The sequence below is a fragment of the Varanus komodoensis genome, unplaced genomic scaffold (assembly GCF_004798865.1).
Source record: "Varanus komodoensis strain SLA01 unplaced genomic scaffold, ASM479886v1 scaffold1, whole genome shotgun sequence".
Taxonomy (NCBI): domain Eukaryota; kingdom Metazoa; phylum Chordata; class Lepidosauria; order Squamata; family Varanidae; genus Varanus; species Varanus komodoensis.
Window position 1 is genome coordinate 129,372,833 of NW_025335268.1, and position 27,804 is coordinate 129,400,636.

Here is a 27,804-nt window from a genome sequence, read left to right on the forward strand (position 1 = left end):
ACCTTGTGTATTTCAGTATCTAAAATCCTTAAAATATAAGAACTCAACACAAAACACCAACCTTATGGTTCTGTTTGCCTATCTTATAGTAAGGGCATATTTTTATATTCCAGGGTTTATGGACCTGTTTTCACGTAATGGTAGCTTTTGATGGAAAAATCAGGGTTAATTGATCTATAAATTGTAGTGATGCATGATGGACTTCGACTGCTTCCAGTTGCAATAACCTACAAATGCCTTGGACATAGCTTGTTATTGTGATGTCCAAATCCAGAACATGGTTAATTTTGGGTTGTTAGCACGTGAACAACCCAAAGTGCCTGAATTCAGAAGTCAAAGTACTAAACCATCAATGGGCCATTAATAGGTTTGTTCTTAGATTATCTTTGGTTTGTTTAACCCATGAACAACCTGAAGTTCCTGAGTTTGGACATCACAGTAGGAACCTATGAAAAAGACACTCATACATTGTTGCTGGAAACTAGAAGTATCTCACATCCAGTCTGTGTCCCCACAATTCATGGGTTAATTAACCCAGTATTTGCTGCTAAAGGCCACTGTTATGTGTGAACAAGTTTTATAAAGGTGAAATATAATCCAGATGCCCACAACCCTATGAACTTGAATGATTACCTGCATCCAATGCAACGAGGAAGAAATACAGAGATGAAGGTCACCTTGGAGATCCTCCTGCCCTGCAAATCACTTTGCCAATTTTGGCCATCTAAATGTTGCATCTCAAAGCATGAGAGAAGAAGGCTGAGGCATTACTAGGATACTTCCTGTTGTGGTTGTGGTTGTCTTCTCCCCTCCCCATCCCCAGAGCGCCCATTCAACTCCATTTCCAAGGTCTTTCTTCAACCTCCAGAATGAAACCTTTGTGACTTTTTCAATGCTGGGTGCATAGGAGCCATGCCTGGAGACCCAAGGATGATATCAACTTGTAGCCAGGCCTTCACAAAAATCGTATGGCTGTCTAGACTTTGTCCAGCAGCCATGGGTTTGTGCCACCCATTAATTAACGTTCAGTCAATTATGCTCTTCTGCAACCGCTCAGTTAAAATGAGATTATAGTTAAACAGGATAAAAGAGTGAGTGTAAGTAACATGATACCATTTATTTGGATCAGTTTTCACAGTCATATTTTCAAGCTTTACATTGCTCTTCTTGGATAGAAAGCAAGACCAGAAAAAAAACTGTGATGTTTAGAAGCTTCTGTCCTTTCACTGCAGAATTTAGCCTATTGGTATATCAAATTCACAAGGCATTTTGTTGTCTAACGAAGCAACAGCTGTTGTCCTAACACAATGCTAAACATTTAAGGCTGCAATCCTGCACCACTTATTTGGGAGTAAACCCTACTGAATTTAATGTTTTTTGTTAAATGTATGTAGGATTTTGTCATAAGGCGCATGCCCCATAAGGCACATGTCATAAGGCACATGTGTTCAATTAAAAAAAAAAGATTTTTAATTGATTTTTCTGGATAAAAGCAGGGGGATTGTTTTGTTCTTGTTTTCTGGTTTTCAATTCTAGATGGACATACTGCAAAGTCCTCTAGGACTGCACCATCTGTATTTCTAATAAAGTCTCTAGGCCTCATGTGGGGTCCCACAGGCGTTCTTGCAAAAGAAAAATGCACTAAATTGTTTTTGTGTTTTTATTATTGTAAACCATCTTTAGATTTTCTGAGAAAATGAGAGGGGGGGCTGTGACTCAGAACTTTGTTTTGACGAGTGCCCAACCTACAGAAAATGAAGAGAAGAGATGAGACGAGAAGAGACTTGGATGGTAGAGTATTTTGAGGTATAAAGAACTGGAGCATTCTTCATGGAGATGAAGGGTAGTGGGGAGTAATGGGGTATATTTTGTTTGCTTTTCTATCTGTGATGTGCATGTTTGTGCACGTGTATCTGTTGGGGTTACTTGTATATGCGTGTTTAAGTGGTCTGTGTATTACCTAGTTGCTTGTTGTGCTGTGGTGTGTATTTCACTTTGGTTATGTGTCTCTGTGTGATGTGTTTGCCTGGGTTTTGTTTCTATCGTTAGCCTGTTGTTTCTGAATGGTTTGCGTGGGTGCATGTCCATGCATGTGCATATTGCCGGACTTGGGATTTGTTGGGGAGGCGGATGTTTTGCCTGTATGCATGTTTATTTGAGTATTACTAGTTTGTCTTTGGTGAACCTGGTATTGTGATGTGATTCAGCATTTGGGATTCATATCTCACCTAACTTTCTAGTCAGGTTCTTGACTATGTTAGTAATCTTTCAGCCCCAGTTTTGTGTGTTGAAGTAGAAAGCTGTGGGCTCAAAAGAATAGTGTAATTTTTTGAAAAGTTGCCTGGGTTTGTGTGGGAATTTCTCTGAGCGTCACCCCACTTCTCCCTTTTAATAAGGTTCTTGGGCAAAGTTATTTCAGGCTTCTTTTGCCTTTTGGAAAATGCCATTTTGTGAATGGGCAAGACACTCTCCATGACAAATATTTTGTGATTGCATCTACAACACATTCTAAACATACAGGACCCTTGAAGGCCAGGCCCGATTCAGTCACTTACACACTTTGTCATCTGAAGACTGATTAAATAGCTTCCAGTGATTTTTGTGGGAGCAACCTGGCTTACATAAAAGCAACCTGGTTTAAATTATTTGTGCCTTTGCCTTTCTATGTGAGACCAATATGGCATAGTAACATATGTTGCTTTTAATCCCTCACCTGCGAACCAATTACATGTGTGAGGATGGCACGGGGGCCAGATTTGGCCCGCCATGCCCATTTGGACTCGCTGTGCGCACGCCCACCACCACCCACCTCATCCCGCACAGGAGGCAGCGGTTTGCTCACTCGGAGAAAGCGATCTCCAGGCAAGCAAGCAGCTGTCTTGTGCGCCCACCTCACGGCGCGTGCCCACCAGCACCTTGTCTCCCCTCGTCACATGCCCCGGCCCACTTCAGCCCGAGCGCCTGCACATGCCGCTCCCACCCTGCCCCCTCGCCGGCCCACACACACTGCTTTCCGGCCCATGCCCAGCACCAGCACCTTTCCACTGGCCCCCTGGTCAAAAAAGACCCCTGCTGTAAAGTATATTATTCTCAGAATCCCCTAACTCTTACTTTCAAAACTGTTTAATTCTAAGTCTATGGATACAGTTCTGTAGCCCATTTAAAAACAACAACAACCAAGTTGGGATTTATTTATTTATTTATTTATTTATTTATTTATTTATTAAAACATTTTTATGCCGCCCCATTCGCTGAAGCCTCGGGGCGGCTTACAACAATAAAATATATATAACATCAAATAAATAAACAAATAAATTCAGCTAGCATTATACAGATAAATATAACGTTGTTGCTGTTGTTAGTCACGAAGTCGTGTCCGACCCATTGCGACCCCATGGACAACATTCCTCCAGGTCTTCATGTATAGCCTCAAAAACAAAAAATGAGCATTTTGTTGCATCTTTGTTGTGATTAACTTGACAAATCATGTATCAAATAGGCACCAAATGTGTTTTGACCTTAAATATATTCTAAGAATGCCACAATTACCTTGCCTCAGACAAATTTACCAAATAAAATGAAGTATTAGTATAACAGTGGCATTCCCAAAACATTTGTTTCATTTGTAAACTACCCAGAGAGCCCTGTGGACTATGGGGTGGTATAAAAAGTATTCCCAACTAAAAACTACTCTCATAATTTGGATGACTTGTAGAGGACTGTCCTCTGTAGACATCTTGAATCTGCATGGTGGTCCAGTCCAACTCCAATAAAAAAATAAAGAATATCAGAAGAAGCAGGTCTTGAAGTTGCCCATCCACAGCATCTGAACAGAGCCAAAGCAAGGCACACAGGTCCCATGGTAACAGCCTTTCACAGTATGATGAGATATACTGTATTTTTATTGAAATTATGATAATTTCTAAATTTACCTGTATACATATAAATTAGCACATGCAAATGTGTTTGCACCTCTTTTTTAACCAATGCATGTCCTCTGTTCTGTTGGTGTACAAGTGACTGCCCTACTTGTGGACAAAGGTAACGGACATACCTACAGTTGCAGTGAGCATCACTGAGAGCTCCTGTTCTGCTTCTTCACAAGTGCCTCTTGTCAGCGTAGCTGCAGCACTGAATTACTGCAGAAAAGTGATGGCCCAGGAGGGTTCATTACACCAGTTACAAATTACGATTAGTCACAGTTCTGTAAGGAAGTGGCAGTTATTGCCACATCACAAAAGTCTCTTTTCCTGCGAGTGGCTCATAGGATCACATTGCTTCAAGGCTGTCACCTTCAAACTATTTGCTCTAAATGGATTCCATTACTTTTTGCTGTACCTTTTTTTAACCAGGTAGGCTCAGCCAATGTGACAGCACAACAGAGGACAGGGGAAGGGAATGTGTGATTCTCCAGTTATTAGACTGCAACTCTCATCCTATCTTACCGCTGCTATATTGTTTAAGGGTGATGGGAGTTGCAATCCATCAATATCTAAAGGATAGCACATCTCTTATGTTACTTCTAACATAGGAAGAAGTAAGCACTGGCCTTAATCTTCCATTTTGGGAGTCACTCCTGAGACTGAATATATGTACTCCTGAGATCTATTATCTATATCAGGACTACATATAGACTTAACATATCTATCTATAGCACTGTGTGGTACAGTGGATGTTGAGGAAATAGCAAATGGCTCCATCATAATTACTGCAGGTTTGGCAAAAAATAGAAATAAAATACATATATGCATTCAAAATATATCCACCAATAAACACTGTTATATGGCAGGTGACAAAAAGGCAATCCAAAGAGCTGTTCCAAGGGGCTGTTACAGACCGAATGCTGAGTCACATGATACAGCAGTGGTCAGCTTTTTTCTTATTTTAGCACTTCTTGCAAAACTATGCATTGGTTTTAAAATAATCAAAATGAGACTGTATCAAAGAGAAGGTGTAAAAATGTAGGAAGTAGTCAAAATTGGACAAAATCAGAGACTGTCCAGACCTCAAAGCAAAGGGGACATGCACCTCTTGGGATTCTTGCCAATTAGTTATAGCTGAGATAGTGATTAAAATGTCATGTTTAATTTGAAGATCCATTTTTGTTCTAGTGAAATAGACTAGTTATTTAATTTTGAAAGAGGAGAAAAATTTAGCAGAGTGAGATTCTTCTCTCTTGAAGAGCAATAGTTTGGAAAGAAAGCCTTTTTCTTTGGCTGAACTGAAAAAGTTATTTTTTTTCTTAACCAAAAACAGCTAATAATCCTATTTCACTTTTCTAGGGTAAGCTTCATTATATTCAATGGCACTGACTTTTGAGTAGATTGTGCTGTAAGATTGTGCAAAAAAGATCTTGGACTTTAGTCCAATACACCAGGCTTGGGGACCGGCTGGCTCTGTTGGGGCTCAACTTACTAATGCTTAGCCAGTATGTCCAGTGTTTAGGGTTGCCAGGAGCTGTAGTTAAATAACATCTGGACGGACACAGGCTTCCCAACCCTGATATACACACTTGCCCAGGAGTAACCCAACCTACCTTTCCTACTGGAGTTGATGAGAAGATAAAATGGGAGTAAATGCATGTAGGCCATCCTGAATATTCTGGAGGCTGTGTTTTTTATAGGATTAACTGGACATATATGTTTTTCTGAAATATACTGAAGGGCAATCAAATCGCTAAAGCCGCAACATATTCCTTTGGTAACGTTTTATCGCAAATAAATAAGGCAAAGCCAGCCTCGGTCAGCAGCTAGCCAGCTGGTTCCCATGGCGATCCGGAGGGATGGCATCCGTCTGACCAGCCAAGTCCCACGACCTGGGCTCCTGCGACGGGTCCAAGGCGAGAGGGGCCCTGGCCCCTGCTCCACGTCGCGCCGCCTTCGCGCCGCCGCCGCCCGCACTGCAAAGCCGCAGCCCAGTGCAGCACCATCCCCCTATTGACAGCTCCCGGGAAGCGGGCGGCCGCGGAGGCGGAGGCGGGAAGGCTGGGAGCCACGGGCCAACCAAGCCTGGAAAGCGCTCGAGGACAGGCCCTCCTCTTGCTCTCCAGATCGGGCGTCCACGAGGATTGGCCGGGCCTGGCTGTCAGTCAGACTAGGAACCCGGCTCGCGAGGTGGGTGGGTTAGGCTGGAAGGTTTGCTCTTGAGCTTCGGAAGGAGCGCCGGAAAGCGGGCTCTTTTTTGCAGGGGGAAGACGGAGCAACGGACGGAGCACAGTCGCCTGTCCATCATATTCAAAGAAAGAGAGAGAGAGAGAAAGCACGAAAGGGAAGAAAGACATGCACTCGCCGGAAGGGAATTTGCAGCCATGCAAGGCACCGAGGTCCGCATCGCTCGTTTGCTTTCCTAAACAGTGAGTAGTAGCATTACTTGCAGGGGGAGGGGGCTATTAGCAAATGCATCAGCATGCCATTTGTCCACGCATCTCCCCACACCGTCAAATTCCAGCCAGTTGCAATTGCAACTCATATAGCCAAAGTTTGGGAGGGGGCAGCGGTAGTGGTACCAGCCCTACTACCCAATGTTAGGAGTTGGGATGGAGGCATCTTCTCTTCAGCTCCTCCCTACGGCCTGCCTGCTCCCTTGCATCTCACAGGTGAAATGAACTTCAACCTTCTGGGTTAATCCAGCTGTTCTGATCCTCTCCTAACTGTCTCCCCTCCCGATTTTCATTTGTAATGTTTTCAAGAAGCAAGAGGCCGACCTCTCATCCAGCATGAAGAGGTGCAAATCGGATGAGCTGCAGCAGACAGACGACGATTCCCCTGCTGGGACTGAAGATGCTCCCATCCTGCCTACCATGGATTCCAAGCCTGTGGATTCAGCTGCTGCCCTGTCGGATTTGGGTGCTTCCAATCAAAATCCAGCATCCCATCCTGTTACCCGGAGTAAACCTCCTGATTTAAAGGTGAGCTTCTGAGGCTCTCTGTTGTGTAATGTGCAGCTTGAATTGTTTTTTTTTTTTTTTTTTGTTGCTGCCTGTAACTAGCAGCCCAGTTGTCAACTGGAAAATGTTGGCATTATTGTCAGTTGCAAAAATGATAGTTGCCACATTTATTGGCTGTTATTTTGAGGATATAGCAGTTAATCCAATATTTACCAAATGGTAACACAAACCAATTTGCACAACAAGTTATTTTTGTTAGGATTCATGCATTTACATATTGAATAATATTCCAATATTCCATCTTTTATTTACTGTCTTTATTGATATCTTCTGCACTCATAAAATACAGTCTCTAGCACTGGTACAAATCAACAGCATTTGGGGAATCTGATTCAATGATCTTTAAAACAATTCTTTCACAGTGCCATTGCCCCCACTGAACTCAGAGAGATTTTAACTAGATACGTGCAGAATTGTGCAGTTAGTTGAAAGCTGCCAATTAGAGTTGCCGGTTATAAGTGGTCCTAAATTCTGTCTAGGACAAAGTGATGCTCCGGTTAGGCAGAGTCAGGTAATCTCTTTGGACAGCAGATATTGGGGAGCAGCAGTGGCAGCCCACCCCCTCTTTTCCTCCCAGGCCATTTTTTTGTTTTGAAGGATGGAGCTATATATATCATGTGGTCTAAGCTGGGCTTCCTAAACTAAGCTTGGTATGGTGGAAGATGCTGTTCTCTGGAAGTAAGATCAAACTCCCAGTCTACTTGGCTTCTGTACATTGAATGGGTAGAAGTTTCCATGTTGTCCTTAGCTTCAGGAAGCAAAATCATTAAGGCTAGTCCTGATGATTGACTGCTCTGTGTGGAAATATAATGCCTCAGGTTGTTTGCCACGAGATAGTCAAAGCTAGTAGTAGAAGGGGATTTAATGAATAATTAGACAAATTTCACATGACTGATAGCCAAGATGGTTCAGAAATGTAGCTTTGTCCTCAGGTTTGCTAGGAGCTGGAAGACAATGTCAGGAGAAAATTCATTCTGTTTCAGTGGTTACATATATTATTCCTTCAAAGTCCCAAACATTAGATATGGTTACAGATAGGATACCAGAGCTTTCTTTTCCTATATACTCTACAAATATAGTCATGTAAAGAGTTCCCAAAGAATGCTTCATCAGTCACAAAACTTAATCAATGTTGACAATTCCAGTGGGTTTGTGATTCAGATTTGGGCAATCCTGAGCCATATCTCTTTATGTAATGATTACCAATAAAATCCAAAAAACAGTTTACCATTGGTGTCCTGTGTGCTGTATAGCTTGACAACTGCAAAAACCAGGGGATATAGCCTCAGGCCCATCAGCCAAATCTGGGCATCTGGAGTTTCCCAGAAGGCCTCAGTTAGGGAGATACGGGCATTGCAAACTCTTATTCTATCTATATTTCATGGATGGTCAGGCATCCTCTGTTCTATTGTCCATTCATTGACAAAATTGGATTGCATATGTATCCGTATACATTTGCGAAAATTCATACTTCCAAAAACGCTTGAATCCTCTCCTCAAAAACACAAACCCCAATTGAATGGGCATTTTCATGCTCTATCCTAGGGGGGAAATGCTCATTTTTGGTGGGTGCTTAAAGGTTTTTTTTTTTTTTTTTTGCAATGGTCTGCAAGTCGGAAGAATTCATTCACTTGGGAAAAGCTGATCCATGGCAGAATCTGTAGGATGGATTCTTAGATATCTGAACTCATTTGAGTTCAGTGCAGATTTCTTCAACATCCCCAGGCACAACTATTTATCCCAACTATTTGTCATTTTGTGTTTTTCTGAGTTTTGTGCAGTTATTTCCCCCCAATCTGAATGGTTGAAATGGTTCTTCCAGGGTTTAGTTACTGCCAGTAAGAGCTTTAAGCTAAAGGATGCTGGTATTTTTGATGTTTTGGCCTCTGTCTGTTTTGTCCTGTCAACCAGTGGAATCCAGTTCCTGAGAATTAATCTGACATTGTATTTGTCCTTTCGGCTGAATGGAGTTCAAACGTCCTGTTTTAAAGAGAAACATCATTAATCAGGTAACCTGAAATAATGGGGAGCTCTCGAAAAACAAATGTATTGCATTCAGAAGGTCCCAGGATCTATCCATAACATCTGCATCTAAAAGGATCCGGGAGCAGCTGATACAGAAGTCTCTCTACCTGAACCCTAGAGAGATGGGTCTGGTCTGGCACAGTGGCTTCTTGCTGTCCATCATGCTGTCTGAATCCTGCTGCGGTATTTTGGCATGCTATGTTTGGTTTTTAGAAAGCACGATAAGAAACAATGGTTTTTTTCTATGTTTTCTATGCTTCACTATGGTTTTTTGATCATCAAACCTGAGGTTGTGCTTCTATGGTGCTACCACAGAGTCCCCTGGTAAGAGTGAAAGTTAAACTTCAGGCATAGTGGCTGATGAGATACACGGCAAGAGGACTGAACAAGGAGGATGGAAACCATTGCTAGCATAGAAACCACTTTATCATCTGTCAGGCACATGTGGACAAAAAAACCACACACCATGGAAACCACAGAGGGCTGTTTGTCGTGATGTGTGCAGCCAACCATTGTCCATCAGAACAGACAGTACTGGGCGAGGTGGGCAAATTGTTTGACTTAAGATGCAATTCTGTGCATGTTTAGATAGGAAAAAGTTTTACAATACTCACTATTCCTTAGCCAGCTGTGCTGCTGTGAGAGTGCAGGGAATTTTAGGACTTTTCCCATCTAAACATGCATAGGATTGTTCTTTTAGTGTACTAAGAAATATAAAAAGATACTGGGTGCTTCTACACTTTTCTTCCAGAAGGAACACCATCTGCACTGCAGTGAAGGTGGTTTTGACCCCAGTCCTGATTTTCAACAGCTGGCAGATCAGGTAGTATAGAGGATAGCAAGTCAAATGAAATTTCAGCCTCATTGTGGACCACAGTTTGATATACAGTCATTTAAATCAGGAGCTTTAGTGTGCTCTCCATACCTCCACAATGTTACATCATGCCCTTTCATGCTGAGGCCATGTTTACCTCATTGTACATTGTTTCAAAGGTGATCCTTCCTCACACATCTCCCAACAGCTTCTGATAAGTTAACATGTCCAGAACAGAAGTACCAGAACTAGATGCCAAATGCATACCTATCTACAAAGTTATTATAGTCCCCATGACAGATGAACAACAAATATTGCCTTAAGACTAGTCATAGGCATCCATTTCCAGCTAGCTTGGTTGGCTGGGGCATGCTGGGAGCTGGAGGAATCTTTTCTGTCAACACACACACACAGGCCTGTGTCTTTCTCGTGACTAATAATACATTCTGCACCTATTCCATCTTTCTTTGCTTAATGGGTTTTCTTCAGTAAGGAAAAGTGGTGGGAAAACACAGGAAAGTAACAAGTGGATGACAGTGTCATCTGAAAACCTGTATGGGACCTCCCCTGAATGGGAGAATATGATGATATGTTGTTATTATTACATCCCACCTTTCTTCCTTTTGCAAGGAACACAAGGCGGCTTACAGATTTTTCTTCCTTTTGATTTTAGCCTCACAGCAACAACCCTGTAAAGAAAGTTAGACTGAGAGTGTATGACTGGCCCAAGGTAATCCTGTGAGCTTCATGGCTGAGCAGGGACTAGAACCTCAGTCAGACACCATACTACTTTGGCTTTGCATACCATATAAACCTCTTGCAGTGGATTCTCTGTAAAATTATGTATTCGTGGCTGGCCAACTCCAGAATAAAGGATCTGGATGAGGATCTGGAAGCATCTAGGAAATCTCTTAAGGAGGACGAGATGAAATGAGACCCTGGAGAAGTATCTATGGGGGCACACTTGGAGTTATGGGACTTTTATGGTCTGAACAGTCATAGGATTGCATCTTTAGCATAAGGCAACTTTCTGTGTCCCTGCTAATGTAAGTCATACTTAACAGAAATCTGCATGGAGCATAATTTGTTGAGTATCATACTACTTTCCAACCAGAAAAGTCTTCTGTTATCTGTTCCTAACAGAGGCTGCAGTGAGTCTTCCATGAAATGTGAAGGCACATTGAAGCAAGATCTATCCCCTGAGCATAACCTGTTGAACACCCTGTAGTAAGCTATTACAGCAGTCACTAAGGAGATCAACAAGGAATGTTTATCTTCTCTGATAGGATTAACTTCGTATGCAACCAGAAAACAACCCCTTTCTCACTCCCACAAGATGCTTTTGCGTGACTGCATAAGAACAAGTGAAAAGCTGATTCTCAAAAGCACCCGAAACAGTTATTCTGCCTAATGTATTTTGGAAATACAATTCCTTCTACAGGTGCTTTTGTTTTCCCACAAATCTGCAGCAGTGTGTTTTGGCTAATGAAGAAAAAGAAGGGCTTGTTGCTGCAGATTTGTGGCAAGGCAAAAAAGCCCCTGAAGAATTGTATTGCCAAAATGTGTTGTGTGGAATACACATCTCAGGAACTTTGACAATCACCTCTCCCTTGTTTTTGTCCAGCCTCACATTCCTTTCCCTTTTGTTGGCTTTCTGCTGGAAGAAGTATATCCACACATGCGGTGTGCATGTGCGTAAAGAAAAATATGCCATTTTAGAAGAGGCAATTTAGTTAGTTCTCCTACAGATCTTCCTTTGCTTCTAGGAAAGAGTGGTACAACATTCAGGAGACAGGAAATTTCAGTGGTGCACTAGATGTACTATCCTAGAAATACAAATAATTTCAGTGGCCTAAAAGAAAAGGAACAGCTTGCAATTTCAATTAACTGGAATGCTGAGCAAAGTGTGACCGGAAGGAAAATAGAATGCTAATGCTTTATTATCTCCTTCCTGAAAATAATAAGAGAAAAACCACAACTGGTGGTTTTCAAAAACTCATTATATGCTAAAATATGCAAAATGTTCTTCTCTGTTGTTGATGACACAATGGTCAGTAATAATAAGTAGCACTTAGCAATAACAACACTTAAGCATGTGTGCGTGTGTTTTCACTTTGATGCACCATTTTTCTCTTTTTCTTTTTGCCACACTTTGCAAAAACAAGGAGCATCTGTGAGTTCTATTTTATAGTATGAAACAGTAGTGTAGCAAAGTAAGATGGTTTAACTCATTGCTTTCAGAAGAACTATATTAATTTCTAGTAGCTAAAAGGTGAAGTGAAATAGCAAGGTCCCAGCTGCTTATTCCTAGAACTGCTTGTTAATGCTGAAGGTTAGCCTTGAAATAATGGTACATAAGAGCGTGCCTCCAAACGAATAGAGTGCTTTGTTTCACAGCTCTGGAGTGAGGAAAGCATTGCCTCTGGTCTATGTAGAGAGGAAGACTGGAGTCAAGAAAACACTGACTAGATGGTTAAAGTCAGAAAACAGCTACAGTTAAACAATAAGTTTCTCAGGCTGAGGAGCTCAGCAAAAATCTGAGGTTTTAGAGGGGCAGGTGTAAACCTACTGGTCCCTGCTATTTCCTGATTCTTGCTGAGCTATTGCCTGCAACACTGCTGGAACCGATGTGCAGTAGAAAGCAGGCAGGTTTCCCCTTTGCAGTAAGTTACCACAGTGGCACACGGAATTAGGGGCCTGGGCTGCCAGAGTCTTCAGCGTGAGACCCTGATTCCTTACAAAGTCAGACTTGAATCCTGCTTCCTTCATGTTTAGAAATTAACCTGTAGATCTCTGTCCACTGCCATTTCCTGATCTACTAATGCATTAGTTAATTTGTTTATACTTACAATATTCAGATGCCATCCAATTGCCAATGTTCTTTGAATGGATTACAGTTAAAAAAAACTTATCAAAGGAAGTACCCGTCATGAGCTGCATTTCTCCCCCCGCCCCGACAATCACCAGCCCTGAGACATTCTCAGCAAAACTCTCTTTGTTGTTTCTATACATAATCATCCAGTCAAGTCTCTGTGCATGTGCAAAGCAGCTTGTTGAACCCAACCAAGTGGTTATTTCCCAATCCTCTCCTTATGAACATACTTGTGATCCAACCCTTAGGGATGCTGTGAAAGCAAGAGTGCCTTTGTTCCGCACACTTCTGAACCAGTTGGGCCTCTCATCATGGCTACTGCCTAGCTTTGAGGAGAGTGGCTGATCTCCATTTAAAGATTCCGCGGTCTCAATGGCTACTCCTGCTTCCTGTACCTTAATACTGTTCCCAGGGTTGGTCTCTGCGTCTTCCCCCTCCTCTACCCTTCTGCTAATCTCTGGCATCTCCACTCCCTGAGCAAAGTCCTGCTCTGCAATCCCACTGACATGATCCTCTTCTGAATCAGCAAAATCGGTGTGGCCCACGTCTGGTGGGAATGCTTGCTTGAGCCAGCCATCATGCTCCTAATAGCACCAAAGGAAAATGCAGTGCACCCAAATGAGCATCTAGGCCCTAAATGTTTTCTCCTCCATTCCTTCCAGTCTGTCAAAGTTGGCAATCTGTGGAAACTTGTATATTGAATTTGCTTCTGCTTTGCTTAAGCGCTACCTATGCTGTAGGTCAGCTATTGGTCCAACAGCTGTCAGATGACACAAAGGGGGAAGTCAGCTTCCACCTGGCCCTTTGGATCTCCAGTGCTGGACTAAACTCCTCATCCCTGAGCAAATCAAGACTGAGTGCTGTCTGATTGTGCAGGCTCCCTTACTGTTTTCCTTGCCTCTGGATTGCCAAATCTCTGACTGCAAAACTTTTTTCTGTAGTCCCTAATAGATTTACATTGGCTTGACATGCACCTGTCACTACTCCTCGATAAAGGCCAATGGATGGTTCTGTAGAGAGCTATTTACAAAGTGCAGTATGCTGAAAGGAAATCTATATGTCTCCTGGGTACTGAATTGAGGAGGAGATTGGGGGTGTTGAGGGGGGAATTAGGGTGGACGCTTATACTCCACAAAAATAGGATGTACGTAGTGCAAACTCTTGCAGTGGTCGCAGCCTTCTTGGGTACACCATTGTGCAGTGGTTGGGCTTGGGTGGATGGCTGTGGCATATACCAGATGCAGGCTAGTCTTCTATGGGAAGTGTGCAAGTTCTCTTGAATTCCAGAACGTGTGACTCTCAAAATGGGAGCTCTCTTTTTCATTTGCTACAACTAACGGTGGAAAGAAATGTAGGCTCATTTGCTTTTCTTCTTCCAGGTGCAAGGTGCTAAGCAGCCTTGAGTCAATTCTACAACTAGAACTCACATTCTTTCTTTTATTTCCAAACTTTCGCCACCATGAACAAGTCACTTACATTACCCTCTAGTTATTTGGATAATGTCAGCTTAAAACATTCTGTCTGCTCACTGCAGATGCACCTTTTCCTCCTGTACTGCTCACTTTTTCTCCACCCATGATTCATGGAAAGGGGGAAAAAACCCTCCTAGACTCCATGGAAGGGCTCCACCTTATTACCTTACTGTGATTGGTTCTCCCAAACCAGTAAGGATACAGCAGTTTGTCTAAGTGGGACATTTCTTAGGAAAGCCCCCAACCAATCACATTAATTGTTGTTGATTTAGTCATCCATACCTTGAGGCTAGAGATGTGATCACAGGTGTATTGCAAGAGCAGATATTTGAGAACAGACCAAAGGGAAGCAGCAGGTACATTGCTTTGTGAAAGTTGTTATTTTAGTAATAGGGATAGTCTTTTTCCTCCTCCTCCTCTGTTTACTTTGTCCATTTCTTTCTGTCTCCCTTTCTATTTTTTCTTGTTCTGCACCCTTTTCTACCTTCCCTCTTGCTTTTTGTTTTTTTCGTTTTTATCCTTCTTTTTTACAGCCCCAGATGTTAGCTATAACAAGGTTGGAGTAATTGAGAGGACATAAGTATGTAGGTAAAAGAGGTATAGATGGGGTTGCAAAACAAGCCTGTGTTGAACAACTCAGGTGTAACTCACACCAAATTCTGTGGACTTGCTCCTATTTCAATGCCCATAGATGGCAACCTTAGGAAGGACGACACACAGATTAACAAAGGAATTAGGGTGTGTGAATGGGGAGAGAGAGAGAGAGAGAGGACAGTCAGATGAAAAGCAGGAAAGGGCTCTGCATCTTTAATACAGTATAGAAGTGGGAATTTCAGCAGGTATAACTTCCCATGCCTTGCTGCCTGCTTTTGCATCTGGACATCCTAGGAAGAAGTTTTCACGAATCTTGAGATTTTGTTAGGAGCCAATTTTATATTTGGTTAGCATGCCAAACTTCTGCATGCATTATTTCCCTTAGAGCCTCCTATAACTCATTTTAAAATGATGAGCTGAAAGCAAAAATGATAAAGCATTGTGGTGCAACAGTGTGATACTTTTAAATAGGCTGCAGTACTTACTGTCTGAATCAGAAAGTCCATTCACTCTGCCTTTCTGAGAAGTGGGTTTCTGTTTGAGCAGAAAAATGTGGGTTCAGAAAAGTGATCAAACCTCTCTGGATTGTACTCAGGATTGTGATCAAGTTACTTGTCATTTAAGCTTTCGTTGCCTTTCTATTAAATGGGTTTCTGTTACAGTGGGAGCCTTTGGGTTCAAAGGAGTTGTGCTCCGTTCAGCCCTTACCTCTGCTTATTGCTCCTGACAGAGCATACTGATAGCTCTGCCTGTTACCTCTGACTCCACCACCATTCACTGCCCTACCCTACCAGCAACAGTGCGTCTTTCTTACTCTTTCCAACTAACTGAAAACAGGTCAAGAACTCAGCAATCTAAGATGATCTCTTTTACTATCAATATTAAGGATTGAACCCTGACCCTCATACATAGTTGTAAGTCATCTGTAACTCAATTTATTAAAGCTGGATTGTCTGTTAAACTAATAACAGAAGGTGTTATTGTAAAGAGATGCAGCTTAGCATGCAGTCCCTTTTCTTGCAGAACGTTTAAGCTTTAACGGAGGTGAAGAAACTGTTCTTTCAGTGGGTGAGCAGGAAGGAGCACAATGGTGTGATTTATAAAGTGTGTCATGCTAGCTGGCTTTATGGGAAGCTGTTTGGGGTGCACATAAGTCTTTTCATGCAGAAAGTCCCAAAATCAAGTCTCAGTACTACCAGGTAGGGCTGAGAAAGACATACATGTGTCACCTCACACTGCAAGTTGGGTCTAAGCAAAACTTTTTACTACTTTGCTCTCTATAAAGGAAGCAGATTAACCTTACTTCCTTGGACAATGTTCTCTCCTCTTGGTCACTGCTCAGCAGCAATGACCTTTTACTTCTCATAGGAACCTAATCTCACCTACCTGCCCATCTATCTCAGGATTATGTCTCTCTCATCACCTGCTGCTTGATTTTGACCTGCTGTTGAGGTGTGAACCTTTCCTGAAGGCATGACTCTTCTGTTTGCATGGACATGTCTGGGTGCTTGTGTACTCATATACTGGAACACCAATTCTGGAGCTCCCCCTCCCTAGCCTCCAGTGTACACATAATTTTCTTTATAAGGTGTAGTCTTCATAAAGGTGTAGATCTTTGTAGACTTCTGAAGGAAAATGTAGTAAATTATAGCCTTGGATCTCATTTTGCTTTTTCTTGTATTTATGTAGGTTCTACCGTTGTAATAAATGAAGACCTGAATGCTTAAGCAGGCAAAATGTTTTCATTTGGGGGCATACTTCTCCAACATATTCTGTCCAGTGCAGTAAAATATAACATTGTCCTTGGTGAAGTCCAAACTGGATCCCTTACAAGCTTGAAATCCAGTGGGAACAGTCTTGCTAACCTTATCTAAGCTCAGTTGTGCAAAGGTCCTGTTCTTTTACATAACAGTGAACAGTATGTGACTGTTGTGTTTTGTAATATGCTGCCATAATTCTCTCCAAGCTGAGCCCTTAGACTTTGTGCTGGGGAGAAAAAATCTTTTCTACAGTTAAATCAAAGAATGAGATGTTTCCTTAGTATTGTAACAGTAAGGTCATTGATCCTATTTCCTATCACAGTTGAGGTGAGGTCTTAAGACCAAACTGGACAAGATGCTGAATGTGACATTAGGAAGTGAATCAGTTAGGTGTTTCTCAGAAACAACAACAAAAAATAGCCAAAAGTTTTGGGCTAGAGTTACATTGGGGAAAAAAGGGCTTTCAGTAACAATGGGAACATTTTTCCAGGGGCTAATATTGTGGCAGGATGGGGTGATTTTCAGTGGGGCTACAACAGAATATAGATAAGCCCTCACTCATGTGCCCTTGTTCCAGGGAAAATTGCCCTTCCACATGCCTACTGTTGTGAAGAGCAACAAGAAGGACAAGCTGAGTTTCATCCTGAGCATTTAATGTGATATATTCAGCCACAAGGAAGCAAATCCTTCTCTTGTTTATTTTTACTTAGCCACAGAAACACAAAATTCCTGTGTGGAAATCTCTGTTTCAAGCATGTAGAAAGGACCTAAAGATTGTCCAAATGTGGCAGTGTCACTGTATTTTTTCTACTCAGGTTAGACTGCATTGTCGGAAACAGGTGTTAGTGACTAAGGAACAGCCTTGTGAGGATCTAGTGGGTAGTTAGAGTCAGACTTGGATTTGTATGCATGACTTTCACAGAGTCACTCTTGGCCTGAATTCCCCATTTGTAAAAATGGAACAAGTGTTATACTTCATACATTTGATGTGATGTGGGAGTAAAGGTTAGATTTGGAGGGCTCAAAAGCTAATTTACTGGGTTTGACGCATGTGCGTGCACATGCGCACATGCATGCACACGTGAGCCAACCCAAATTTTGCCTAGTCTCTCCTGCAATCTAAGTACTCCTGCAGGCCATTGCATCATCTTCCTAAACTTTGTGGTGGTATCAGGAAAGACTTGTGACAGGTCCTCTGTGAGATCCTAGATGCTGGAATGGGCTTGGGTCCAGGGCTCTCAGAAGTTGTAACAAATGTAATTTCCATGGTTTTCCACATTGATTTATTTATTTTATTTATTAAAACATTTTTATGCCGCCCCATTCGCCGAAGCCTGGGGCGGCTCACATCATCAAGTTAAAATAATTATAATATAAATTAAAAATATAAATATTAAATTAAAATACAACAATACAGTATAAAATAAGCCGCCCTGGCCAAATAAAACCAATAATGTTAACAGTTAAAATGCCACTTGAATAAAAAGGTCTTTGCCTGGCGCCGAAAAACAAATAACGACGGCTCCAGGCGGACCTCTCTGGGGAGCGCGTTCCATAACTTAGGCGCCACCGCAGAGAAAGCCCTCCTCCGAGTACCCACCCTCCTAATTTCTTTCACAGAGGGTTCCCGGAGAAGGGCCTCCCCCGCCGATCTCAAGGGGCGGCTGGGCATATATGGATGCAAGTGCTCCATTTCTACTGCTGGGTTGATCAGTAACCATAAGAACATCATTTCCCATTATTCCTGGAAGTTCTGAAGAAAGTCACATGTAAGGAGAGCCTTGCTGGATCAGACCAAAGACCTTTCTAGTGTCACTTTCTGTTTCCCACAGTAGCCAAAAGAAGGCCAAGGCCTATGGAAAACCTACAAGCAGGATATGATGGCAGTGCCTCTCTCCCAGTATTCTTCCTCAGCAACTGGTATTCAGAGACAGGTTGGCACTGATGCTGAAGGTATATGTAGCCATCATGTCTAGTAGACTTCGATAGCCGTCTCCTCCATGGATTTGTCTGATTGCTTCCCATAGCTGTCCACATTGGTGATCATCCCCAGATCTTGTGGTAACACATCCCATAGTTCCACTTATGCACTGTGTAAAAAGCTGTGAACTGTCTATCCCAAATCTCACAGCATTCAGCTTGATTGGATAATCCTGTTTGCCAGCTTTATAAAAGAGGCTTTATACCCTATGCAGTTTCCTCATGTCATATATAATTCTATTTACTTAGGTCTAATCCCTCACCATTACTTGTCTTTTCTAAGACAAATAGCTCAAATTATAGGGGAGTTGCTCCAGCTTCTTTCCAAATCTTACATCTTTCATCTTTGCACATCTTCCAGCTCTGCAATACCATTTATGATATTCTGCTACTCAGAACTGTGCAGTTTTCCACACTCTCTCAGGGTTAACACAGATGCTGTGCCTGTTCAGTTTTGGAGGGGGCAGAGGATGGTAGGAATCCTGTGGGCACCAGGGGTTTCTGAGGTCATGATCCAGCATGCATCAGTGCCCAGGAATGAAATAAACATCATTTAGAATAATTTAATTTCAGGCACTTAGTGACTTCTTAGCAAATTGCATCATGCTACCTGAGGCCATTGTGAATCAGGGTGGGAGGAGTTTACACATAAGTACTATAAGGTTTTTGGAGCAATTAACATGCCATACAAGAGATGCTTGAAGGTCAGGGAGTGCCCTGTTTAACACAGTTCCTGATAATCTGAGTGAGAAATTTTATTTATTTATTTATTTATTTATTTATTTATTTATTTATTTATTTATAGTATTTTTACGCTGCCCCCATCGCAGAAAGCCTCAGGGCGGCTTACCAAAAAAGATAAACAACATAAGATAGAATAATCTTATGTTGCCCTGAAAGAAAAACGCTTGCAGTCCTCACATCATCTGAACAGGTAGAAATAGTCTCCATTCCTTAGAAAATAAGATCATTTGTGGGGGCCTTCATGCCTCTTTCAAAATTCTGTGTATTTCCATGAATATAAGTGGTTTGTTCCCCACAGACTCTTTCCTGAAGCTAACTTTACTGGGAAACTAAAGAAGCAAGTTTCTACTTCTCATGTTGCAGTGAGAAGCATTGCAAACCAGATAATGAAACATGCACAAAGACTTGAAGTAGATAAAAAGGAAGTGGGTTTTAAAAAAAAGTTTTCAGCTTCCACAATCTATGTATAAAGATTTTGCAGAGGCTGACTCACATTTTCGCAAATTTGAATGTTAATGTTTTAAAATAGAAGATTATACAAGTGCAGCATTTTCACCATCTGTAATTTGGCAGCTGCCCTGTGAGAATTATGTTAATTATCAGCAATCCTCGCAACTCATGCCACTTTCAGAATGTATTGCAACAATCTCCCACCATTTTTTATGAGAAGGGTGAACACTCCACCCTACCTTCTTCAAAATCTGAACAATGATGGAGGGAAATCCTTCCTAGGAGGCCATTCATAAAGCTCTAAATGTATTTATTTCATAAATTTTAAATTGCACACTTATGAGTGATACATTTATACATTAAAGTGTGGCATGGAATACCCATTGTTAACTGTGTGCACCTCAGTTTTAAAACCACATCTTTTTCTTTCTGTGGTCATTATAAAGAAACTTTTCCAGGGTTTTGTGTTGCAAAAGAATAAAAATCTATTTCTGTCAGCAGCCATTCATGTCTTGCCTTGTAAAATAGCTGGAATGGGTGGATGTGATACATTGCCTTTTTTTCCCTTTTGCCCACGAAGATTATAATATCCAGTGTCAGAGCTCTTGCATAGTATGGTTAAAATGTATGCCCCAAGGGAGAATAATCTCTTGCTTTTCCATCTCAAAAGGTCATTGTCAAGGTGAGCGAAGTTCCCTATGGGTTACCTGAATATATTTCCTTCAGGCTGTATGAGCAGTACCAGCTTGGGCTCTGGAATGGCATGATTAGTGACTACCCTGTAAAATCATTTATCAACACTGTCTGGCTTGTAGCAATGGATTTTGTCCCTTCTCTTGCATGCACATTTAGAGATTTGGTGCACAGAGGTATGTGCTGCATAGCTTCCTCAAAATGTTAACCCAATCCTCCAGGCATCATCAGGATAACATACGGCTTGGGAGCAGGCCTGCCGTGACAATTCACATTTGCTAGATATTGGAACCAGGCAGTGGTTCCAGTGTAAGCAAAGTTGCATTTTGACAGCTACTGTATTATGCCATTTTGGATAGAATAAGAGAAGAATGGTATCAGTATTGTAAATGAGTAAATTGAATAATGGTGTGCTAGATAGTTCTAGGACTGCAGATGGCGCAGTGGTTTAAACAGCTGTGCTGCTGGGCTGGTAGATCGAAAGGTCGCCGGTTCGAATCTGCACAACGGGGTGAGTTCCCGTTGCTCCATCCCAGCTCCTGCCAACCTTGCAGTTGGAAAGCATGCAAATGCAAGTAGATGAAAAGGTACCACTTTGGTGGGCAGGTAACAGCATTCTGTGCACTTCGGTGTTTAGTCATGCCGGCCACATGACCACAGAGACTGTCTGCGGACAAACGCTGGATTCCTCGGCTAGGAAATGGAGATGAGCACTGCCCCCTAGAGTCAGGCATGACTGGACTTAATGTCAAGGAAAAACCTTTACCTTTATATAGTTCTAACAGTTGTTTCTGAAAGCCAAAGGACTCATTGCTTACCACTCATAGTAACACAAGATTTCACCAGTGTTGGGAAGCTTTCTGTAGGGAGTCATGTGCAAAACACATTCATAGTGTTTTGTAAGGATTCCTAGTATATGGCAGCATTTTGCCACAGGTAGGCAGTGGTATAAGCATCCGTTGCAAACTGCTTATTTATATTATTTATCTTTAGCCAAACTTATTTGAAATTCAGATAAGATTACAAGAATTAGCATGCCGGTGGCTTGATGATCACATACATGCTGCAGGAACAAACGCGTGGTTCATATGTTCCCCCCTGCTTCATACAAATCATGTAAATCAGGGGGGTTCCCAACCTTCTTGGCCAGAAAGAATATATCTTATGCCAGATGGGAGACTGGAGGCTGCATCTCTCATTTATGCATGCACGCATAAACACATACTTTTATCCACACCCTTCCTGCACACATACATGCTGTTCATATGCACATGCACACTCTCTTCCTCCATAGACCCCTCCCCATGACTGCGGGGGCAGAACTTCCCTTGCCAGAAGGAATTTGAGGTTCCTTTCTTAGTGCTAGCAAGGGCAGCCTTTGCCTTATGGCTGATGTCTCATCTGAAGTCAGAGATGAGGGAAGGTTTTCCCTTGCATGTGTTAGCAGGAGAAATCACACAGATTGCAAATAAGAGGGGCTTCCTTGCCGTGCTTTTCTCCTTTCTCTGGGTGATATCCCCATGACTCTGTGGGCTGCATTAGGAATGGCTATGAGCCAGAAATAGGTGCTCATGTGAGATACTGGGCCATTGGCAGTCTAATATTGCTTAGATAGGAAGTCACAGGCCACTGAGATCAGAACCTGATGGGAATCTTGAAGCCCAGGAGAAAAACAGCCAGAGATAGGTGTCCACGTTGATTCTTGTCCAGGCAAAGCTTTGTAGTTTTACAAAGAACAAAGAACTGCCAGAATGGATAGAGTAATCCTGGAGCTGGAAAAGACTTCATAGCCCTTGCCTGAGAAGATTTCAGTTTTCAGGCCTGTGTTGCTGTCCATAAGGAGCAGAATTTGCAAAGATCTCGTTTTAACCACGACAGAGTCAAAACTCATCATGCATATATCTACATGCATAGGCCCATTAGCAATATTGATCCTGCAGCATTCTTTATGTAGTTGTAGTAGTGCATGCATGAGCCTAAGACTTACCCATGTGCCCTACAACTTATAAGTTATATCTACTGCAGGTTGAGTGAAGCAGACTCTTAAGCACTTCTGAATACCCCGTGTTTGGTGTTCTAGCTTAGTTCTCTAAATCTGTCAGTGCACGATCCCAATTTGAGTGACCTTCCAAATGAAATAAGCATCGCAACTATTTCTGCAACACGGTTGATTAATTGGTCAACTTTTACAGTGCAATCCTATAGCTATCTACCCTGAACTCACTGAGTTCAATAGGGCTTACTCCCAGGGAAGTCAATACAGTGTTGTGCTGCTAGTCAATTAATCTAGTTGTTGTTGTTACATTACATTTATATCCTGTCTTTCTTCCACTTGCAAAGAACCCAAGGTGGCTTACAAGGTTCTCCTCTTTTCCACTTTATCTTTTATTGGAATATCCCTGTGAGGTATGTTAAGGTAGGTTAGGTTGAAAGTCCAGGACTGACCCAAAGTGTTTCATGACTGTGTGGGGACTAGAACCCAAAAGTCCTGAGTCCCAGTTCAGTACTCTTAACCACTATATCCACTGCATTAAATTGTATAAATATGCACAGAAGTGTAGGCAATATTTTTGAAGCATGATTCATATTTTCTTTGCATTTAGATAATACAGTCATGTGATAGCAGACACCTTCACAAAGGAGGAATCTCTTCCTAAAAAGGGGCATTGCCCTGATTAAGATGGTGCTTGCCATCTGCAGATTGTAATTGTTTTTGCATTAAAATCATAAGTTGGACTTTTAATCAGGGCCACTTGTCTAGGACTTAATATTAATTGAACATTTAAAAATTGAATAATCTAACTGCTGATTGATTTATATGTTACAGCTTCTTTCATGGCAGGAATGTTATGGTGACTTTTGAAGCAAAACCATGTCATCCTTGTAGTTATGATGGTAATTGCTTTAAGTGGCAATGCATGGGGAATTATGAAAACCTGGCAGTGCCAAGTAAGGTCCCACTTAGATGGTGCCAAAAATGCATTGCCAAGAAAGGACGCAAGAGAACACAGACTTGCATATATTTCCGTGTGCACATACAAATGTATACTGGCCTTATGTGGCAGTTCAGTCCATTATCAAGGTGTTGCTGAGCAGCTCCAAGGCTCCTGCTGTCCAGGCTTTTTTTTTTTTTTTTTTTTGGTTCTTTATCTTCAACAAATCTTGGGCTGGACAACCCTTCAAATCAAAAGGGCAGATATATACAAGTTCTTGGTTAGTTTTGTGCACGTGCCAGACTAGATCACACAGTTCCCACAGTACTTTTTCACACTGTTTTAGGCTTTGTTTTAGGAGTTACCAGATCACAGAAACCTGTATACTGCACACTCCTTTCAGTTTTACCCAGGGTGATGTAACAGCTGTCTGGATAATGCCCTTCTAGGACAAGAACCCTGATTTCTCAAGACATACCCATTTCACCTTTTCCCCTCACCTGCTGCTTAAGCAAGAAAGAAACACATGTTTTTCTTGCTTAGTGGTTTCCTCCTTCAGAATAAAAAGAAAAAACTAGGGCAATGTCCTGCACCCTTGTGACAGAAAAGATCCAGATAGATAGATGTATAAACTGTGTTGCAGCCAAATTTTTCAAGGCTGGCATGTTTATTTGGCATTCACTTGCATAGGTTTATTTGGCATTCACTTGCATAGATTGCACCTTGGCAAATGAGGCATTTGATGGAGTGTGCTCAGGTTCATAAAACTTTGTGCACCAATATGTTTCTTGTTGTTTTTAAAAAATCTTTAAAGTTAATCCTTAAACAATATTTTTGCATTAAAAGTGAAAGATTTCAACTATTCGGTAATACTCAGCAAACGTTCAGGGGATTGGCATGCAGCGTTTCATCAAAACCACTTTTTCGAAGGGTGTTCATGTGGGTTTAGGATGTTCATGTAAATTAAACAAGGAAGCTAATTGCGTCGTGATTTTTCAGGATTTTAGGTGACAGATCTTACGTGCAATCTTTAAAAATCTTTGTCAGAGCCAACATTTAGAAAGGGTAAAAGAAAGCAATCTCCGGCCAGATTTGATTATGCTTTAGAAATATCTAGCCAACTTCCTGGGTTGGGTTTGGTTTGGTTTGGGGGATTTGTGTTTTTGTTTCTGGTGTTGAGTTGCTACTGTTATGAATAACTAACTCTGCAATTTAATCTTGAATGTATTCTAAGAACAGGTGGAAATCATAGCCATGTGTTCATCAGCAGCATTTCCTACCAGTCATTGCCAACTGACAAAGCAGTACTTAAACTCTGAGGGTGTGTGCGTGTGTTTCAGAACAATTTCCTGTAAGGTCAAAGGAAACAGATGCTGAATGTAGACTAATGAATAAACTTAAATGGATTCACATTGCCATCTGGGTGTGCATAACTGATTTCCTGGATTGCCCCATTTGCTCTTAATTGTATTTGTCACAGTCTAGCACATTGGTTCCACTCATAGTAAAAGATCTATATATGCAGAAAGTCTTCTTACTGGTGTTAAATCCTCATAAGTCCATGTTAGGACATCAGGAACAAGTTTCTGTGCGTGAAAGCTGCTCAGGCAAAAATGGCTTTTTTGAACCCCCTTCTCTGTATTTCCAAAGAATGCTGCCCATTTTCTCAATTGGCAGTTCTCATATGCCTGCTGCCAAGGAGACATATGAGAATTAAGCTGGAAAGTGCAAGAGAAAGGGCCTTTTTAGCAGTGCCCCCACACCTCTGGAATCTGCTTCCATCAGGGGTTTGTCAGGCATATTCTTTACAGGTCTTCAGGAAGGGGCACCTGTTTTTGCTGGCTTTCACACAATCTATGGGTTGCAGTGTTTTATAGTATTTTATTCTCCATATGTTTGCCTATTTTATACTTTTGTATGCTTATTTTTGTCCTGAATACTGCCTTGAAAGGTTTTTATCCTTAAAGGCAGCTTAATAATAATTTAAAATAATAAATAATGCTTTCCTACTCCTAATTTATTATGCTCCTCAAAGTGCAGAATGTTTCCTGCATCCAAGGTTCTCTGGGTTGCAGCCATAATGGGATACATCCTCTTCTCAGGATATGACAATACATCCAACTGTTTTTTCCAAGACCAGCTATATTCACAGTCTAGTGGCAATGTCAATACAGTCCTTTACATCATTACTCTTAAGTTCTGTTCATGTGTTTAATTTTAAGCAATTGTAATTCCATACCACTCAAATAAGTAGAGAATGTAGGTACACAAAATAGATAGCATGAGGCTGTTTGCTTCTTGTTGTTGCTTTGGTTAATTGCCACTGAGTCATCTCTGACTTATGGCAGCCCTATGAATGAAGCCCTTCAAAATGTCCTGTGACAGCTCTGTTCAGTTCTCCCAAGTTCAGGGCTGTGATTTCCATTAAAGAACTAATCCATCTCATATTCTGTCTTCCCTTTCATTTCTGCCTTTGACTTTCCTTAACATTATTGTCTTCTCCAGTGAGTCTTGCCTTCTCATGATGTGTCCAAAGTATGACAGCAAGGCATGTTCTGACTTGATTTGATCTAGGATCCACTTGTTCATCCTTCTGTTTGGCCAGGGTGTTTGCAAAGTAAACCCAGGGCTGTTTACATAGGGTTAGTAAACAAATGTATCTTTTAGCTTTTAGGACTAGCCCACAATACCTTCCTTAGTTTGTCTTGGGCATAATGTCATCTACATACTTCCCTCAAGCAGAGAACATTTTGTCATAATGACCTTTTCACTCTGGGTTGGTTGGTTGAGCTGGAAAATAGCAGGGCTGAGATTTTTAAAATTTAGCTTCCATACTAAGTCGTGCCTGCAGTACAGTTAAAGTTAAACACTCCCTCTTATTGGTATGAGTGACCATGAATACTGAACCTTGTATAGCCAAAATGACCCAACACACACAAGAGTGATGTATCAGCAAGCTCAAGAGAACCCCAAGGTTTGTGGAAATGCAAAAATGTTTATAGGGCGGGAGAAACCTATAATGGGACAAAACTCCAAACAAAATCACAGACAGCCCAGTGACAAGTGAACATGCTCAGGGGGCGTTTGGTGAGCTGGATGGGATGGACACATCAGGAAATGAAGTGGGGTGGAATGGAGTATCTTGGAAGAAGTGAAGGTTGGCTGGCATGAACAGGAACATTCTGCACTGCAACAGTTTGTTGCAGGTTCCCACTTCTGATAAATCACACTGAAAGCACTGGTTCTCAAATTACTTGCAACTCATTTGTTCCACCATCTTCAGTGGGATTTGATATCTTAGATTTCAGCCCATACCTTTTCTTCTTCGGCCTCCCCTTTTTGCAGAAACGGAAATGCTTTCCCTCCTTCAAAACAAGTTATTTGGGAATGGGGGGCAGGTTACTAATCAAGTTTGCATCCATGGCCAGCATTTCACTTTGGATGTAGCATGTTTTATTAATTTGTTTGCTTATTTATTTGCCAATTTCAGTTTTCTGCATTGAATTTTGCTTGCCTGACCCCCAGTGGTGAGAGGTGCTACTTGTATTTACTGTATCAGGTCAAATCCTGGATTGCTCTGCCATCATAAAAACTGGCTGTGGTATATGTGAGGGCTCATGTACATACACAATGGGTGAAAGTACTGTAATGAACACACTTCATTATGAGGATTTTATTATGTCAAAATGTATTGTGAACTACTTTTTAGATTTGCCTATTGGTTTGCTGCTGGTTTTGTTTTATTGCTCATTAGTTGCTTTATTCTGTTTATTTACTCCTGTTGTATTTATATGGTTGTATTTATATTGTATTTTTATTTTAATCTGTATTTTTATGATTGTGCTGTGAGCTGTCCAGAGAGCCTCTGGCTATGGGGCAGCATACAAATGCAATAAATAAATAAATAAATACGAGCACGTGCCTCAGCATTGGGAGGTTTTCTGCCCTGAAAAGAGCCTTGAAATAATAAATAAATGAATAGCTTGAGTTGTTGCCATTAAAATGTACCCATGTACCTTGAGATTAATCTTGGTTATTATTTTTAATTTGATTAGTTGGTTATGTGGGCTTTGTAATCCATTAAGAATTCTACTTCCAATTGCACCTGTTTGAGTAGAACTCTTTTATAGATGCTGCCAATATGATGTGGCAAGTTCTGACCTGAGCGGGTCAGGTCCAACATGCTTAAAGTTGTAGGGGCAGGGCCAACAAATGGGGGGGCCTAAATGGGAGAGCTGAAATACCTAGTGCAGGGGTCGGCAACCTTCAACACTCAAAGAGCCATTTGGACCCGTTTCCCACACAAAAGAAAACACTGGGAGCCGCAAAACCCTTTTGACAGCTAAAATGAAGATTACACTGCATATATCTTTTTTTACCTTAATGTTATGTATATTTTCATTATGATTTAGCGGCAGCTCTTGTTCAGTCACTAAAAACTGTTATTTTTAATCTTACATTATAAACTAGTAGGACTCCTACCATCTATTTTGAATAGGAGAACAGCTTCCTGAAGAGTCA

At 41.5% G+C, this 27,804-nt stretch overlaps 1 protein-coding gene across 1 annotated transcript in view; it reads left to right on the top strand.

The window, feature by feature from the left end:
* Window positions 1-6,180: 6,180 nt before the first annotated feature.
* Window positions 6,181-27,804, top strand: part of LOC123024351 (transmembrane and coiled-coil domains protein 2-like) — a 34,204-nt gene continuing 12,580 nt past the window's right edge. Inside the window, exons 1-2 of the mRNA XM_044431981.1 lie at window positions 6,181-6,352; window positions 6,689-6,907. Coding sequence (XP_044287916.1) covers window positions 6,716-6,907 — 192 coding nt within the window. The 5' untranslated portion in view covers window positions 6,181-6,352; window positions 6,689-6,715. The remainder of the gene's footprint in view (window positions 6,353-6,688; window positions 6,908-27,804) is intronic.